The 18,284-nt window shown below is 43.4% G+C and overlaps 1 protein-coding gene across 1 annotated transcript; it reads left to right on the top strand.

The window, feature by feature from the left end:
• The first annotated feature begins 1,810 nt into the window (after positions 1-1,810).
• PSMB5 (proteasome 20S subunit beta 5) lies at positions 1,811-6,569 on the top strand. Its single transcript, XM_036884552.2, has 3 exons — positions 1,811-2,079; positions 2,795-3,101; positions 6,058-6,569. Exons 1-3 carry the CDS (start codon positions 1,882-1,884, stop codon positions 6,342-6,344), a joined length of 792 nt encoding a protein of 263 aa, XP_036740447.1. The 5' UTR covers positions 1,811-1,881; the 3' UTR covers positions 6,345-6,569.
• The last annotated feature ends 11,715 nt before the right edge of the window (positions 6,570-18,284 follow it).

Below are 18,284 nucleotides of genomic sequence, written 5' to 3' on the forward strand. Positions count from 1 at the left end.
TGGAAGGCCTTGAATCCCATGATTAGGGGCTGGACTTTACAGATCCTTTTGAAGCAGGTGAGGAGAAGATTGAGATGGTCTTTTAGGAAAATCCATCTGCTTCTTTTCAAAATGAATTAGCACAGTTTGGGCCCAGATAATCGGTTAGGAGAATATTTCAGTAATTCAGGAGTAAAGAGATAAAAAGCCCAAGGGTGGTATCCTTTGCAATGAAAAAGAATGTGAGAAGCATCATAGAGGAAGATCAACAGGACTTGGCAACTTCCTGGATGTGCAGGAAAAGAAGTGGAGTTGTCACCGATGAGCCAGGGCTTCAAGCCTCTGTGTCTGAAAGCACACTGCTGTCATTCTTTCATGTATTCCTTTGGCAAACATGTATTAAGCACACAAGTGAGCACAGACATGAAAAGAGAAGTGTCTTTGAAAGATCACAATGCAGTCAGGAACAAATGTTCCCTTACCCAGGTAAAATGTGAAACTGCCTTAAGAGAGGTACAAATGCCATTAGTGTCAGAGTGGAAGAACCACTGAAAGAAGTCGGTAGGAGGACTAGTTGTATTGCAGGGGTGACTGCAAAATAATACCTGCTCAACAAACAGAGGCACTTTGCATTTTCCACACCATCCAAGTATGAGACACAGATAAAGATCTTCTGCTTCATTACATTCTGATTGTTGGGTTTAGAAAAGGATTGCCATATTTCAACATTAAAAATACAACACATGCAGAGTCTGCTGAGGAAGAGGAGAGGATGAGTCGGGCATCAGAGGAAAGTGGAATGTAGATATTGACAGATGTTGCTGCTGGAATCCGACAAGGAAGGCACTGACTTTATAAAACCATAAAACAGGAGGCAACATTTCATATACTTGCCCACTTCCTTGCCTGTAATGGTTCCCAAAGGGTTGAAAAATGAAAGTAGGTGGAGGGAGGAAGACACAAGGAAATACAGCACATTCCTTTATCAGTAAAGAACTTGTCTTAGCAAGCTTAAGTTAGAGAACCTCTTGGTATATCTTTATGGCGCCTCAACTCTCCTCCAGGCTCTGAATGGTACATAACCATTGGCTCGGTTATTCAGGAGCTGACCTGAGAATCTAGTTGTGGATTAACAAGCTCTTCTTTTTTCCTTCTTTATTCTTCCGCCTTTGGGGGAATTCCTTATTAGAATACCACCAGAGGTCGGGGGTAAAGAAAATATCAAATGTTAAACGTAGGTTATGTTGGAGAACGTGGATAGTGTGGCAATTAATGTTATCCAACAAGAGACATAGCACTTTTATACTGTTGCGCTTCCTACCACAAACTACCGTGACTTAACTAACTTCACTGGAAGATGGCCTTTGAGCAGATGGTTATTTTACCCAGTATTGGTGGGTGCCCTTAAACAAAATAGCAACTTCAGTCGTGTTAATAGGGTGCTGACGCAATAGAGATGTAAAGTGCTGCTTGGACACCCGCCCACCGGACTGGGTTGGGACAACTAACTGCAAAGGGCTCAGCACCGATTTTCAAACAGTCACGCCCTTCCCAAAGATGGCCAGCCTCACTTCCCTCAGTCAACATGGACGTTTCCGATCGCTTCCTATGAGTTTCAGGATAATCTAACCCAGTACTGCTTTCATGACCAGTCGAGATGGCAGCCACATCTCTGAAGCCATTTTTGCCAACCCCACCCACCCAACGCCGCCTCGCCTCGCCTCTGTTAAAGTGGTCTTTGCCTCCGGCTCTTTTTTTTTTTTTTTTTGGAGGCGTGGTTGCCAGGAGTTAAAATGGCTCCTCCCTGGACTACATTTAACGGGAAGTGAAGCGGCGGCGGCCAAGGGTTGCCGGGCCTCTGCTGCGCGTTCTTGCAGGTGGTGCCGTTAGCCCTTACTAGACATGGCGCTGGCCAGTGTGTTGGAGAGGCCGCTGCCAGTGAACCGGCGCGGGTTTTTCGGACTCGGGGGTCGTGCGGATCTACTGGACCTGGGTCCAGGGAGTCCTAGTGATGGGCTGAGCCTGGCAGCGCCCAGCTGGGATGTTCCAGAAGAGCCGAGAATCGAAATGCTTCATGGAACCACCACCCTGGCCTTCAAGGTGCGGACCAGCCGGCGCGCCGGGCTGAGTCCCGGGCCTCCGCGCCCTTCCCCGCGCCTCCGTTGGACCTGAGCCCGCGGAGGCTCGGGCCCCCCGACCGACCCCGACGTTTTCGCTGTCTCATTGCCCCGGGATGCCTCGGTTCTCGTTCTGGCAGGAGACGGAGGCGATGGGTCTGGGAGTAAGTGGGAGAAGGAACCCGAGGCTGCTTAGGTTGATTGCTACGCAACCCCAAGTTGATCCTATCTAGGAAAGGGGAGGCCGCAGCAGCAATGAATGTTAGCAGAGGGAAAGATACTGTAACGATTCACCAAAGATTTTGGAACCCGAGTGGCTCCACTAGGCGAGGCTAACCGAAACTCTGTGGCTTCAGGTAAGTTTGGTGGGACGGAGCCCTATTCTAGAGCTAGACAATTGGAATTCCTGACCCAGCTGCAATAACTAGCTCAACAATCTTGGTCAAATAATTCGATCGCATAGAACCTGTTTCTTCGTCTCTAAAATGAAGGTAATACTGGGTATAGTCATGTCCAGGGATTGAAGTGAAGCTCAAGTGACATTAGGATGTGGGAAAGTATATTGTAGTATACTTGGTATACTGAAGTATAAAACGACACAGAGAGAGATGTTCTGGATTTGCATTAATGCAAAAATGTCGAGGAGATGCTTCTGTGGTCTGATGAGGCCTGTTTGTGTTTTCCTCTGATCTTAACAGTTTCAACATGGAGTTATTGTTGCAGCAGACTCCCGGGCCACAGCGGGTGCCTACATTGCATCCCAGACAGTAAAGAAGGTGATAGAGATCAACCCCTACCTGCTGGGCACAATGGCTGGGGGCGCAGCAGATTGCAGCTTCTGGGAGCGACTATTGGCTCGGCAATGTCGAATCTATGAGCTTCGAAACAAGGAACGTATCTCCGTGGCAGCTGCCTCCAAGCTACTTGCCAACATGGTGTATCAGTATAAAGGCATGGGGCTGTCCATGGGCACCATGATCTGTGGCTGGGATAAGAGAGGCCCTGGTGAGTTAAGCTGCAACCACATGACTCTTGGGCTGACACTACAGAGAGGAGGGGTTGGGTCAACAGATGAATGAAAGGGCTTTGTGTCAGTACTAGGGATGTGTTGATTAGGTTCACAGCCCTTCTTCCTTCTCTGTTCAAGGAAGGCACTGTGGTGTAGGAAAGGGCCAGCTGTGTCATTGACTACCCCCCATGTGACCTTACACTTCTGTTTCATCATCCTGTTTCATCATCTCTTTCATTGGTTAAACGAGGTAATGTACATAAGGCATGTAGTATCTGGCACATAATGTTTTTCCTTTTATTCTCTCTCTGGCACAATGATAAGACCCCAAAAAGTGTATTTAAGATTTAAATTGGATAACACAGAAAACTCAAATCAGTGCTATCTAATAGAAGTATATCGTGAGTCACGTGTAATTTAAAATTTTCTTATGGATATATTTAAAAAGTAAAAAACAGGTGAAATGAATTTTAATAATTTATTTACTCCAGAATACCTAAACTATTATCATGTTGGCATGTGGCATTAGCCCCATCCAGAGGGCTCAATAGCCACATAAGGCTAGTAGCTGCTGCAATGAACAGTAAAACTCAGTAAGTAGCCACTAAAAAGTGAGTCATTTCTCTTCTCTTTTGTCCTTTAGGGTATCTTTGGCCTAGAAGGGGCCTTGGGGGCTCATCTCCTTTCTTTGCTTGATATAATCAGCCTTGGTTCTCTTCTATCTCTAAAAATAAATTCTGTAGTCTGTTTTCCTTTGACTATATAAAAACCTTGCCAGGATATAAAAACCCTGTATCTGATGTCAGTTCCTCTTCAGCCAATTTTGAATGGTCATATTTTGACCCTTTAGTCAAACTGAAATACAGCGTGTCAACTTTCTGTGTAGTTTTTCCCCTCCAAGCTTGGATATGGTTACTTTTTACTCCTATTGTTTTTACTTCACCCATTTGCCTGCTTACTAAGTGCCTAGTTTTCCTCTGTTGGACAACTGTAGGATACCCTCTACTTTTTTGCTTACTTTGGAGAATGTCAGTTCCTACTCCCTGGAGTATGAAGGAGGAGATAAAAAGTGGATGTGAGGCAGGATCTGTTTGTTATCTTCGCACTTGACACACTTCTCTTTGAAAGGTGTGAAAGAACAGTTCCATCCATCTTGTGTAATCCAGAGATGCATTTTGGAAGTGTTGATTTGAACCAGGTGATGGAAGCAGTGTAAGAGAGTACAGAACGTGGTTAGCAAGGAAAACCCAGGAAGCTAAGCATAACCTAAAGTCTACCTTCTCAAGACGCCTTCTTGACATCCTGTGCCATTTGGGATGAGGCAGGAAGCAGATTGAGAAAGGGTCTCAGATTACTTAGTACAAAGCTGAATGAGATGAATACCATTTGTAAAAGAACCAAAAACTGCTGAAAGAGGCTTAAGGAGGAGGGGGTTACTTCCGATAGGAGGAATTGGGGAAGATTTCTTGGATAAGTGGCAGTTGACCAAGATGTAAAGAAGAGAAGAAACGGCGAACAAAGGAAGGGTAGAAAGAAGCATGAGGTTTCTGGGGGAGTAACTGGAAGTCCTGCTTGAGCTAAGGTGTGTGAGGAGGAGGAGAGATCCATAAAGCCAGAAAGGAGGGCTGCCACCAGGTGGTGAGCCTCACCTAGGCAAGGTAGTGGCAGGGGGACTGAGTGGGCTTAGATTGGGGTAAACATTAAAATCATCTGAACCTGAGAACTGACAAGGGCATTGGTTATCAACCTGGGTTACATTAGAATCACCCAAAGAACTTAAAACACAAACCCCGTGCTTGTCCCCACACTAGACCGATTGAAAAGAATATTTAGAGTATTAGGCATCTTTTTAAAAAGTTTCCTTTTCCTTAAAAAGCTTCCGATGCATACTGAAGAGTTGAGAACCACTACCATGTTCTCCTCCTGTGGTCTGTCAGAATAGGAAAGCCATTAGTGGTGCCACTGGCAGAAGTTGAGATACAGGAGGAAGTGTGGGTTGGTAGGGCACGAGAGGGATGAGATGGTAGGTGATGGAGAACCACTGAAAGTATTTGAGGCCAGGAAGTTTGATCTCAACTTGGTGGCAAAGGCGTCCTGGGCAGTTGGAGTTGATAAACTATTAAAATCTTTGTCTAGTTTTTCATCTATGCCAGAGTCAGCTGACTTTTTCTTAAGGGCCAAACAGTAACTGTTTTAGGCCTGCAGGTCACGTGGTCTTTTTTTCAATGACTTAACTCTCCTGTTTTAGCACAACATATACACATTTAGACAATGTGTACATGAATGGGTGTAGTTGTGTTCCAGTAAAACTACTTAATTTACACAAATGGGCTATTGGCCTGGCCAACCCCTGGTCTCTGCCGGCATTACTGTCCAAGAAAGACAAAATGGGAGCCATACATGTAATTTTAAATTTTATAGTAGCCACAATTTAAAAATTAAAAATAAAGGAAATTAAATTTAATAATACATTTTGTTTAACCGAATATATCCAAAATACCATTTTAGCATGTGGTACTGGTGTCATTTCAAATGCTGAATAGTCACATGTGGCTAGTGGCTACCATGTTCTCCTCCTGTGTGATGGATGTCTCGACCCCTGTAGTTTATAAACTCGAGGGCTAGGATGGTTTTAAACATTATCTCCCACAGTGCCTTAAGTTCTGTGCCTGCAACCTAAGCTACTTGAATTATGCTTGCCTTCTGGTTCTACAGAGGACAGACAAGGCAGCTGCTCTGTGAGGTGAGATCTGTCGTCTGTCAGAATCCTGGAGTCTTAATGTTTGATCTCTTCAACTTTTATTTTTTAAGTAATGTTATAGAAGTGCAGTTTCCTTGTATTTCTGAAGCCCTGGGCTTCAAGAGGGATGGAGAACTATTGCCTTGGAGGATAAATTAGAAGTCAGAAGGGGTTGTCATTTCTTTTCCTGCTAACGTCATCTCCCTTTCCAGGCCTCTACTACGTGGACAGTGAAGGAAACCGGATCTCGGGGGCCACCTTCTCTGTAGGTTCTGGCTCTGTGTATGCTTACGGAGTCATGGATCGGGGTTACTCCTATGACCTGGAGGTGGAACAGGCCTATGATCTGGCCCGTCGAGCCATCTACCAAGCCACCTATAGAGATGCCTACTCTGGAGGTGCCGTCAACCTCTACCATGTCCGGGAGGATGGCTGGATCCGAGTCTCCAGTGACAATGTAGCTGATCTATATGACAAGTATAGTGAATCTACTCACTGAAGGCGGGTGGATGTGGCTGCTTGCATTGCTCGGGGTCACTCTTTTACTATAGGAATAGAGAGCCCTCTCTCCTATAGTGGAGGGGCCCCAATTGTATTGATAATTTTCTTAAGCTCTGGCACACTGAACCCTGTGTGTTGCCAGCTGTCCGCTGTCTGCGAGCTGCTGCAGAGGTGGTTATTTGTTTGACTTTCTGGGATGTTAACATGACACTACTCAACCTCAGCCTGTGTTGTGTCTTTTGTCCACATTGTCCCTCCTCCAAGCACTCTGCAGTCAAATAAGCCAGGACAGTGGGAGGGCAGTGGCTGTAATTGCAGGAAACATTGGTGTGAAGACATTGTCTAGTGAATACATTAGCAACCCCACTCATGAAGCTCATGAGAAAGGAGAAGGAGAGACGCAGAGAGGAGGGAGAGACTTTCCAATTCCGTTTGCAAAGAGATGAAAGTTGATGAGGTGGAAATATGCACAGGGCTGTACGAGGCAGAGCTGCAGAGGAAAAAGCTCTCCCCCTGTGGTGGGGGAGGGGAGCTGTTGCTGCATGCAGAAAAGAAAGGTGAAGGCGGTAAATCTTGAATCTTAACCCTGTTGGTAAGGAAAGGCTTGGACCTCTAATTCACCTCTGAGTGTGAGTGTGACGGCAGTAACCACGAATTTGGTGATCCTTGTCCTTTTGGTCCTCTAGCATGTGTGTGTTTGGGGGGCTTCTAGCCTCCTGGGCAGGAAGCTGCACAAAATTGTCACTGGAGCGCGTGGGTGGGGAAGAGGCCCTGCTGAGAGCAGAGTTGGCTGATAGATCACAGCCAGCACTGAGGGGGTGCCCAAGCCATGGTGGCAGCAGATGGCAAGGCCTTCTGTTAAAGAGAAGACGAACATAGGGGAGAGAGGAGGTAAATGGAGAAACCTTTAAAAAATGGGGGAGAAGGTCACATAAACAATGCTTTGTGTTTGCTTAGCAAGAAGGGCATGGTTGGTGCAGATGCTGAACCAGTGTCATGTTTTGAGGCTGGGGAGTTGGGAGGGGTTGTTCATAGTAGAGGGACTGAGGCCTCTTCCCCCATTCTGCAGGCACCTTCCCTTCCCCCAGCCTATAGAGTTGTATTGATTGATGAGGACTGTTGGCCATGAACTGATCGAGGCTTGTTAATTGCATTTGTCAAATGCAGGGAAATTGGGAATTAGTGAGACTGGAGAAGAGAGTTTGGAAAACAAATGACTCTTGTGGCTAAGGAGGTTCATTTTGCTGAAAAGTGCCTCAGGAGCCCCTGGAGTTGGAGCAGGGAGTGTGGACCCAGACCTACTCTGCAATCAAGCAGGCAGGAGCCCTCAGCCAGCTGTCAGGTGTGTGAGAGGCACAGGTACAGTCATCTGCCTCTTAGGACACTGGTCTGCAGATCTTCTTAAAAATGAAAACCTTTTTAAAAAAATAGACTTGGGAGAAATCCCAGCCCCTGAAAGAAATGAGGTTGGAATTGAGTAGAGGGTCCAGAGCCTCAACCACTGACCTTCCTCCTCCTGAACCACTTCCTACAGTAGCTCCTGCCCCACACATACACATACTCCCCGGCACTTCTTGGGACCCTGAGGAACAGCATTTGAAAAAAACTGCTCTGGGAAATAACCTTGAGGGTGTAAAGAGAATCAAAGGTTGGAATTCTTTTACATGACCCCAGAGAGCATAAGACTCCCTAGGCTCTTAGCCCATGGAAGAAAATGAGTCTGGGGAGGAGAGATGGTCTTGAAGCAATGCTCCCTTTGCCCAGTTTCTGCCTCCCGCCTGGCTGTGGCCATGGTGTAGCTCTTTAGGGTCATCTGCACTGACTTGAATCCTTATGTTCAGGCAAGAAAATGTATGACCAATAGTCCCATGTTCTGCTCTGGCATAACCCCGTTTCTCTGCCTTCTTGGATCTTACATAATAGACTCGCTTAATGGGAGAGCTCAATTTGTGGTAGATTTTCTGGAAAGGAAGTAGAACAGAGGGAGAGGAAAGTGCAAGTCTCTAGGCCCAGTGATGTGCACTCTGCACAGGGTCTCTTGCTGCTGGGCGCTTGTGGGGAGTTGGCTTTGCAGGGATGTTGCGTGTCCCCGCTTAGAGGGATGATGGATGCCACACAGCACTGGAGAGAGGCTGTTGAGTGGAGTGTACCAGTTCAGGGACTCCCATCGGATTCATTTCCCAGTGCAGTCCTCCTTTCAAAGGATGATGGAAAAGAAATTGCCTTAAATAGCTGGAAGATTAATTTCTCTCAGCAGTTCCCAGGCGTCCAAGGGACAGGGCTCTTTAAGTGATGTCTGACAATTTCTCCTCCTTCCACAGATAGCTCAGTGACACCAAAATCTGACTCCTCGGGGTAGGTGATGGGACTAATCTGATTAAATAGGGGGCAAATACTTCTAGAGGCCCTATGCTTTCTCTTGCAGGGATGGTGTGGGCTGAAGGCAGATGTGCCCCAGGCCTCTACACCAGGCAAGGGCGGGCTGCAGGGAGTTGCAGAGCACTGTGGGGGTGAGTAGAATATTCGGTTGTGAGGGAAGGTGAAAAGGTAGGTGAGGATATGGGGTTGGGGAGGAAGGGCCCAGGGAGAGCCAGTCAGGGACTGAGGCATGACAGTTACTGAGTGTTCCCTCTTCAGGCGAAACCAGAAGGTCAGTGTCTCCTCATAGCCTCCTCAGCTAGCAAATGAGAAAGCTGTCAGAGCCATTTGGGGAGTGGAAGGTTACATCCTTTGAGGGAAAATGAAACGTCAATTTATTCTGGTCCACAGATTCTATGTGGTCTGTGAGGAGAGAGAAACAGGAGGTGGGATGAAGAGGGAGTAAGGTAGGGAAATGTGATGGGAAGGGGTGTAAGGAGGATGATTGGGTCAGTGGAGAATTACATGATCAGATCTAATTTGGTGAGAACTGTTAGGTTTCTTATTTTCTATTGTTTTTGTTTTGTTAGAAGAGCCCCTCCTGCCAGGGCTGGCAGAAGATTAGGTACTTTAAAACTGACCAGTACCAGTGACCTCCAGACGTGATTAAGTGCGTTATGATTTAAAATACATATATATTGCAACCAAGCATCTCTGCTGTTTTTTCTTTTTTAAATTCTAGTTTCCCTTCAGGAAGCCAGAACCATATTGGGAAAGCTTTAATTATTGCAGGCAAGAGGAGAGAGCAAACCCAGCAATCAGAACTGCCCCACTCAGCGGCCGCTGCCACCTCCTGCCTGACCCAGGCGGCCCCTGCCTTACTCCCCTGGCAGCCACCGGCCACATCCCTGCAGCGCTTCCCAGGCCTGGCCTCAAAGCCAAGTTCTTGCTTCCAGGGGCTATGCCCCACTGAAGCATTTCAATAAAAAACTATTTCTAAAATGGCCCGTTCACAGTTGTTAGTGGGTCAGGCAGAAGAAATTCTACCCACATCAACTTCTTGGGTTTATTTAACCCAACTCATTTCTCCCTGAAGCTTTTGCCTCTGATGTGGCAAGCCTAACTTGGTACTTAACCCTTTATTGTTACCAGCCACGAATATCTGAGCTCTTTTATCTGAAAGGAAATAAGATGCCCTGGATTCAGCCTCTCCTGCTGCCTCCTCTTCCTCCTGCCCCATCCTCCCAGACTGCCCCTTCTTTCTGTTCTCCCTTTGCTTGATTTCATGTTTTCTCTCCGCTCTTTCACTTTATAAAAATTCCCTTTTCTTTCCTCTGCAGAAATTAAGTAAAAACCAACCAATCAATAAACCAAGTGCTGCTTATGGGCTTTAATGTAACAAGAAAAGGTTATCACTAGCTGCAGGGTACCCACAACGCCAGTATTACAGAGGCAAACACAGATGGAATGAGAGGAAGTGCACTAGAAAGAACAAGAGGCAAATGAGAGACAGAAACAGAAAAGCAGCTCCTGGACAGCAAGAGAGACAGCAAAGTGGAGCAGGAGCCTTGCATGTGGCAGAGATGGGTGGAGAGACTGACAGGCAGAGCTGGACTGTGGATGGGGGGACAGGGTGGGAAAGGAGATTCAGAAGGACAGTGAGAGAGAGAGTGGGCAGAGAAGAAGGGAGGAAGGAAGCAGCTAGAAGCTAATGCACAATGAAGCATGTGCCCCTGGAGACAGATTAATTTCTTCAGCCATATATAATGAGCACATGCCTCTGTGTGTTGCCCCTGTACTGTCACAGTCACTTATGTTTAGCAAGAATCCCTCCACGTCCACACCGCTTGTGCAAGGTTAGAAAGAAGGGTTGAGCTCTTTCTGAATCACCCCTCAGCTCAGCCAGGCCAAAGATGAAAAGTAGAAACCTCTCCCATAAGAGGAGCAGAGTGAGGCAGGGCCACAGTGCCTTTAAATTTTTATTTTCATGGTCATATAGAGGTTCTCCCTCCCCTCACCTCCATACTCCCAGCCGTACACATTATAATACATAAGTCACCCCCTTTTTTCTGTACCTGCCCACAGATCAGGGCCAAGGCTGTTCAAATGGAGAGAGGGAGGCCACAAACTCCCAGGAAGACAGGAACAGCAGGTGCTTCCAGTGGGAAGGAAATGAGTAGGTCAAAGTAGAAATGTGTGTAGACCACAAGGGACCAAAGTCAAGGGGATATTTTTGCGACTGCAGCTCTTTTTCCAACTTAGCCTCCATACCACCACAGTCCCAGGGACACCATCCAGTCTAAACTTGCCCATGCATACAGTTTCACACAGTACATGGCCCTTTTTTCATGTCAGCTCTTCTCCTTGGTACTGTGCAGTGTTGTCAGATCAGAGGGAATCCACTGAGCACCAGGATCTACAGGAGGACTCATAATCACCCTGTGTCCCTTGAGTCTGGAGGCCTCATTGACAGCTTTATTATTATTTTTCAATAAGTTATCATTGACACACAATCTTATGAAGGTTTCACCTGAACAACACTAGTTACTACATTCACCCATACAATCAAGTCCCCACCCCCACATACCCCACTATAGTTAGTGTCCATCAGCATAGTAAGATGCTATAGAGTCACTACTTGTCTTCTCTGTGTATACTGCCTTCCCTGTGCACCCCCCCTACATTATGTTGTGCTAATCATAATGCCCCTTATTCCCCTTATCCCTTCCTTCCCACCTTTTACTTTGGTAACTGCTAGTCCTTTCTTGGAGTCTGTGAGTCTGCTCTGTTCTGTTGCTTCAGTTTTTGCTTTGTTGTTATACTCTACAAATGAGTGAAATCATTTGGTACCTGTCTTTCTCCACCTGGCTTATTTCACTGAGCATCATACCCTCTAGTTCCATCCATGTTGTTGCAAATGGTAGGATTTACTTTCTTCTTATGGCTGAATAATGTTCCATTGTGTATATGTACCACATCTTCTTTATCCATTCATCTGTTGATGGACACTTAGGTTACTTCCATGTCTTGGCTATTGTAAATAGTGCTGCGATAAACATAGGGGTGCATATGTCTTTTTGAATCTGGGATCTTGTTTTCTTCAGGTAAATTCCTAGGAGTGGAATTCCTGGGTCAAATGGTATTGCTATTTTGAGCTTTTTGAGGAACCTCCATATTGCTTTCCACAATGGTTGAACTAATTTACATTCCCACAGTGTAGGAGGGTTCCCCTTTCTCCGCAGCAGTGCCAACATTTGTTGTTCCTTTTCGTTTGGATGTTGACCATCCTAACTGGTGTGAGGTGATATCTCATTGTGGTTTTAATTTGCATTTCCCTGATGATTAGTGATGTGGAGGGAGCATCTTTTCATGTTCCTGTTGGCCATTTGAATTTATTCTTTAGAGAAGTGTCTATTCAGATCCTCTGCCCATTTTTAAATTGGGTTATTTGCTTTTGGGGTGTTGAGGAGTGTGAGTTCTTTATATATTTTGGATGTTAACCTCTTATCGGCCACATCATTTACAAATATATTCTCCCATACTGTAGGATGCCTTTTTGTTCTAGTGATGGTGTCCTTTGCTGTACAGAAGCTTTTTAGTTTGATGTAGTCCGATTTGTTCATTTTTGCTTTTGTTTCCCTTGCCCAAGGAGATGTGTTCAGGAAAAAGTTGCTCATGTTTATATTCAAGAGATTTTTGCCTATGTTTTCTTCTAAGAGTTTTATGATTTCATGACTTACATTCAGGTCTTTTATCCATTTCAAGTTTACTTTTGTGTATGGAGTTAAACAGTAATCCAGTTTCATTCTCTTACATGTAGCTGTCCAGTTTTGCCAACACCAGCTGTTAAGAGGCTGTCATTTCCCCATTGTATGTCCATGGCTCCTTTATCATACATTAATTGGCAATATACGTGTGGGTTTATATCTGGACTTTCTATTCTATTTCATTGATCTATGGGTCTGCTCTTGTGCCAGTACCAAATTGTCTTGATTACTGTGCTTTGTAGTAGAGCTTGAAGTTGGGGTGTGTAATCCCCCCTCCACTTTATTCTTCCTTCTCAGGAGTGCTTTGGCTATTGGGGGTCTTTTGTGATTCCACATGAATTTTAGAACTATTTGTTCTAGTTCATTGAAGAATGGGTAGCTTAATCTTTAGAGAAGAAAACAATGGTGCATTTTAAACCAGAAAAAAAGATTAAACATAGTCCCACATCCCTAAGTAGCTCCAAAAGAGGAAACATGGGCATAAAGGTGGGTCAGCCCTGAGTCACTACAGCCCAAGTGTGGTCCCTGGCCAGGGGTAGCAGTGTTCCATGTCTCACTGAAACAGCCTTAGGCAGCTGCTCCCGGAAGAGCATCTATGTAGGATCTCTGGTTGGTAGTGTCTGTCTTCCTTTTCAGTTAAACACTTACTATACTGTACTTTTTGCTTGTTCCCCAATGTCTAGCAGGTTACTCAGTAGAGATAACAAGTGTATTTTTAATTAATAAATGAATGAATGAGGGATTTCACTATGGTGCCCTTAGGCCAGTGATTCCTACTTACCCTTCTCAGAGTTGTGATTACCTATTACTGCTGAATTTCAAGATGCTGTTTGCTGCTCTTAAACATACTATGAAATATATATATATATTTTTTAATTAAGAGAAAGTAAAATTACTTGGTTTTCAGAATTTTTAAAAATGTTATACCACCCCCTGCTTATAAACGAAGACAACCAGGTGTTATAAAAACAGTTTTGAAGTGCAACACTGCTCACTCCCACCTCGCCCAGATTCTGCAGTCCTGCTATTATTATCTTCAAATGGCAGGATTTGCCTTGAAACAAAATATAGTCAGGCCCTGAAGGACTGAGCTCCAGGTGTCGCTCTGTAGGTTACCTCCCTTAGCATATTTTGTTTTGTTTTGTTTTGTTTTTCTCTTAGATTCATGGACAGAGGCTTAGCCAATACCCAAGCCTAGTCCCTGGATATCAGGGGTGTGAGCGAGTTGCTCTTTACAAGGGAAGGACTAATTACTGATGGTGTAAGAGGAGAAATTTTATCACCAAGCCCCACAACTCTAAAAATGGAAATCAGCCTCTTTTAACTTGCATTTGGTTTTTCTTCACAATCTAGAATTGTTGCCACTTGTTTTTCTTCTACCTGTTAAAAAAATGCTTTGACATCCTAGGAAGTGTTCATTAACATGCACTTTGGAATTTTCTAAAACATTATAATGGAGTCCTAACATAAATCAGAGAATTCCAGAGTCCACTAAACCATTTCCTTGTCTCAAAAAATGGCCCAATCTAAATATCTAAAGCAAAAATGTGATTTTAAGAGGACACTAGCAAATGGAAACTCATCCCATGCTCTTGGCTAGAAAGAATTAATATCATAAAAATGGCCATCCTGCCCAAAGCAATATACAGATTTGATGCAATCCCTATCAAATTACCAACAACATTCTTCAATGAACTGGAACAAATAGTTCAAAAATTCATATGGAAACACCAAAGACCCCGAATAGCCAAAGCAATCTTGAGAAGGAAGAATAAAGGGGGAGGGGATCTCGCTCCCCAACTTCAAGCTCTACTACAAAGCCACAGTAATCAAGACAATTTGGTACTGGCACAAGAACAGAGCCACAGACCAGTGGAACAGAATAGAGACTCCAGACATTAACCCAAACATATATGGCCAATTAGTATACGATAAAGGAGCCATGGACATACAATGGGAAATGACAGTCTCTTCAACAAATGGTGCTGGCAAAAGTGGACAGCTACATGTAGGAGAATGAAACTGGACCATTGTCTAACCCCATATACAAAAGTAAATTCGAAATGGATCAAAGACCTGAAAGTAAGTCATGAAACCATAAAACTCTTAGGAAAAAACATAGGCAAAAATGTCTTGGACATAAACATGAGTGACTTCTTCATGAACATATCTCCCTGGGCAAGGGAAACAAAGGCAAAAATGAACAAGTGGGACTATATCAAGCTAAAAAGCTTCTGTACAGCAAAGGACACCATCAATAGAACAAAAAGGTATCCTACAATATGGGAGAATATATTCATAAATGACAGATCCAATAAAGGATTGACATCCAAAATATATAAAGAGCTCACACACCTCAGCAAACAAAAAGCAAATAATCCAATTTAAAAATGGGCAGAGGAGCTGAATAGACAGTTCTCTAAAGAAGAAATCCAGATGGCCAACAGGCACATGAAAAGATGCTCCACATCGCTAATCATCAGAGAAATGCAAATTAAAACCACAATGAGATCACCTCACACCAGTAAGGATCGCCATCATCGAAAAGACAAACAACAACAAATGTTGGCGAGGTTGTGAAGAAAGGGGAACCCTCCTACACTGCTGGTGGGAATGTAAATTAGTTCAACCATTGTGGAAAGCAGTATGGAGGTTCCTCAAAATGCTCAAAATAGACTTACCATTTGACCCAGGAATTCCACTTCTAGGAATTTACCCCAAGAATGCAGCACTCCAGTTTGAAAAAGACAGATGCACCCCTATGTTTATCGCTGCACTATTTACAGTAGCCAAGATATGGAAGCAACCTAAGTGTCCATCAGTAGATGAATGGATAAAGAAGATGTGGTACATATACACAATGGAATATTATTCAGCCATAAGAAAAAAACAGATCCTACCATTCGCAACAACATGGATGGAGCTAGAGGGTATTATGCCCAGTGAAATAAGCCAGGCGGAGAAAGACAAGTACCAAATGATTTCACTAATATGTGGAGTATAAGAACAAAGGAAAACTGAAAGAACAAAACAGCAGCAGAATCACAGAACCCAAGAATGGACTAACAGTTACCAAAGGGAAAGGGACTGGGGAGGATGGGTGGGAAGGGAGGGATAAGGGTGGGGAAAAAGAAAGGGGGCATTACGATTAGCATGTATAGTGTTGGGGGGGCACAGGGAGGGCTGTGCAACACAGAGAAGACAAGTAGTGATTCTACAGCATCTTACTATGCTGATGGACAGTGACTGTCATGGGGTGTGTGGGGAGGACTTGGTGAAGGGGGGAGCCTAGTAAACATAATGTTCTTCATGTAATTGTAGATTAATGATAACAAAATAACAACAATAAAAAATGTGATTTTAATTTTTTTATATCTTGCTATATATCAAGACCAGAAAAATGTAAAGGATAGTACAACAGACACCTATACAACCTTCGTATGTTTACTAATTGTTATCATTTTGCAACAATTGATTTATATGTATATATCTATTTATTAATATAAATTTATTTTACTGAATCATTTGAAAGTTACAGAGATCATGACATTTTCCCCCTAAATGTGTCTCCTATATTCTCTTACAAAACTGCAGTGCCACATCAAGAAATTTAACATTAGTATAATCATATTATCTAATATGTAGTCCATATTCAAATTCCCCATTTGTTCCAATAACGTCCATTATAGTAGCTTTTTTTTTCTCATGATCCAGGATTCAGTCAAGGCTCATATATCACCTTTAACTGTCACGTCCTTTTAGTTTCATTTAGAACAAGCTCCCATATTTGTGTGTGTGTCTTTTATGACATTTATACTTTGAAAAGCGCAGGCAATCATTTGTCACATGCAATCTGGATTTGTCTGACTGTTTCCTCATGATTAGAATCAGGTTAAACATTTTTAGCAAGAATCTTACCTAGGTGATATTGTATACTTACCATTGCACAGTATCAAGAGGAACATATGGTATTGGTGAGATGACATTTGCCTGCTAGATTTCTCCATTGTAAGGCATGTAATTAATTAGTAAACTAATAATAAGTAGAGTGATTACTTGAGATTACATGACTATCCTGTTCTCCCACCGTCTTGCTCCCCAGTGGATTTAACAACCATTGATGATCCTTCCTAAATCAATTTATACACTGATGGTTGCTAAATGGTTTTTCAAATTCTGTCGTTTCTTCCATATATTAGCTGGCATTTATCTTTCTTCCCTCCTCACCTTCTTCCCCCTCTTTTGTTGCATTTATCTATCTTTACTTTTTTTATTTTTTGTGCTTTTTTTTGTTTGTTTTTTGCTGGTCTTTGAGAAAGACTTCCCAGCTGTCATACAATTTCCTTTGCATTTAGTAATCAGTCAAATTCAGAAGTTTTTCCTTTAAAATCTAATCTCCGCTCACTCCTGCTACAACATTAACTAACTCATGTCTTCCCTCTTCCTTGAGTGTTATTCTCTACTGTCTGCTTGGCTTCTTTCTTTTTGCCTTTGCATGATCGTCCACTTTTCTGCAACCTTGTTCATCTCGCCAAATTTTAACTCTCTCAGACACTTCCCTCTCCAGTTTCTCTGAAGACATATTCCCACCTGACTCTGGGATTTTCTTCCACTACTGTTCTAAAATGTCCCCAGGTGTGTTAATGAATGACTGTCAGAAACAGCTTCCCAGCCTCACTCGAGAGCAAGTTAGATTTCACCGTATGGGGAGGTTCCTTTGGGATCTTACTGAACAGAAACAGCTTAAAATAAAACATCAGCATGATTCAAAGCCAAACAAGCAGCTTTTTGTCAATCAACAAGTGATCCGTAAAGTTTAACATTTGAAATCTCAAATGTTTTAGAGCTAAAAATTATATATTTTTATATGAAAAGGATATGTTTTCTCCCTCTTCTCATTACCTAATAGCACAAAAATGCTTTACTTAAACTTTCTACCAAAGATTCCCCTATGACCAAAAGGGAAAAAGAGAAACTTAAAAAGAAATGACTTTTCCAACTGAACTCTGACATTTGTAGAAATGGGCTTATTATTTAAAATATATCCCAGGAGATGTCATTTGGGGGTTATGAATATTCTGTTGATAATCAGAGGAAAGACAGCTTGGCTTTCATGGACTCAGAACAAAAGAGCAGAAGAGGGTAACAGGTAGGCAGAGTGGATTTCAATGTGGCGGGACAAATGTACAGTCAGGTACGCAGGTTCTGGAGTCAGCAGACCTGGATTTAAATTGTGACTCTATAATTTAATGAATTCAATGACCTTAAGGTAAGTCACCTTCCCTCTATGAGTCTCAGTTTTCTCATTAGTAAAAGAGGCAGTAAAACAGCACTTATCTCATAAAATTGATCAAATGAAATAAAATGCTTGGCACCAAGGAAACCACCAACAAATGTTGAATATAACAATTGTTAACAATTCTGTTTCCCCTTCATCTTAACATTTTGAAAATGATCACCTGTACATTTGAGGATCTGAGATGTCCTAGTATATTCCTATCAAAAGTTAATATTTTCCTAGTGATTTCCTGGTTGGCTTGTATTATAAAAAAAAATTTTTTTTTAATGGAGAACATGAAAGGAAACACAGAAAGTCTATAACCCTTAAGGATATAAACACTGCCATCTCATTTTCAGGTAAAAGGCAAGGCTTTTGCTTGGGTTGCCACATAAGGGTGCTGGTGGTATGAAAACAAAGGCCTGCGGGTGATAGGCCTTTCTCCTTAGAACCAGACTCCACTGGCAATGTCCTGGACTTGGAGAACCAACAATGTATGAAGAGGCCTGAGTGAGGGCCTGTGCTCAAGTGTGGG

The sequence above is a fragment of the Manis pentadactyla genome, chromosome 11 (assembly GCF_030020395.1).
Source record: "Manis pentadactyla isolate mManPen7 chromosome 11, mManPen7.hap1, whole genome shotgun sequence".
Lineage (NCBI taxonomy): Eukaryota > Metazoa > Chordata > Mammalia > Pholidota > Manidae > Manis > Manis pentadactyla.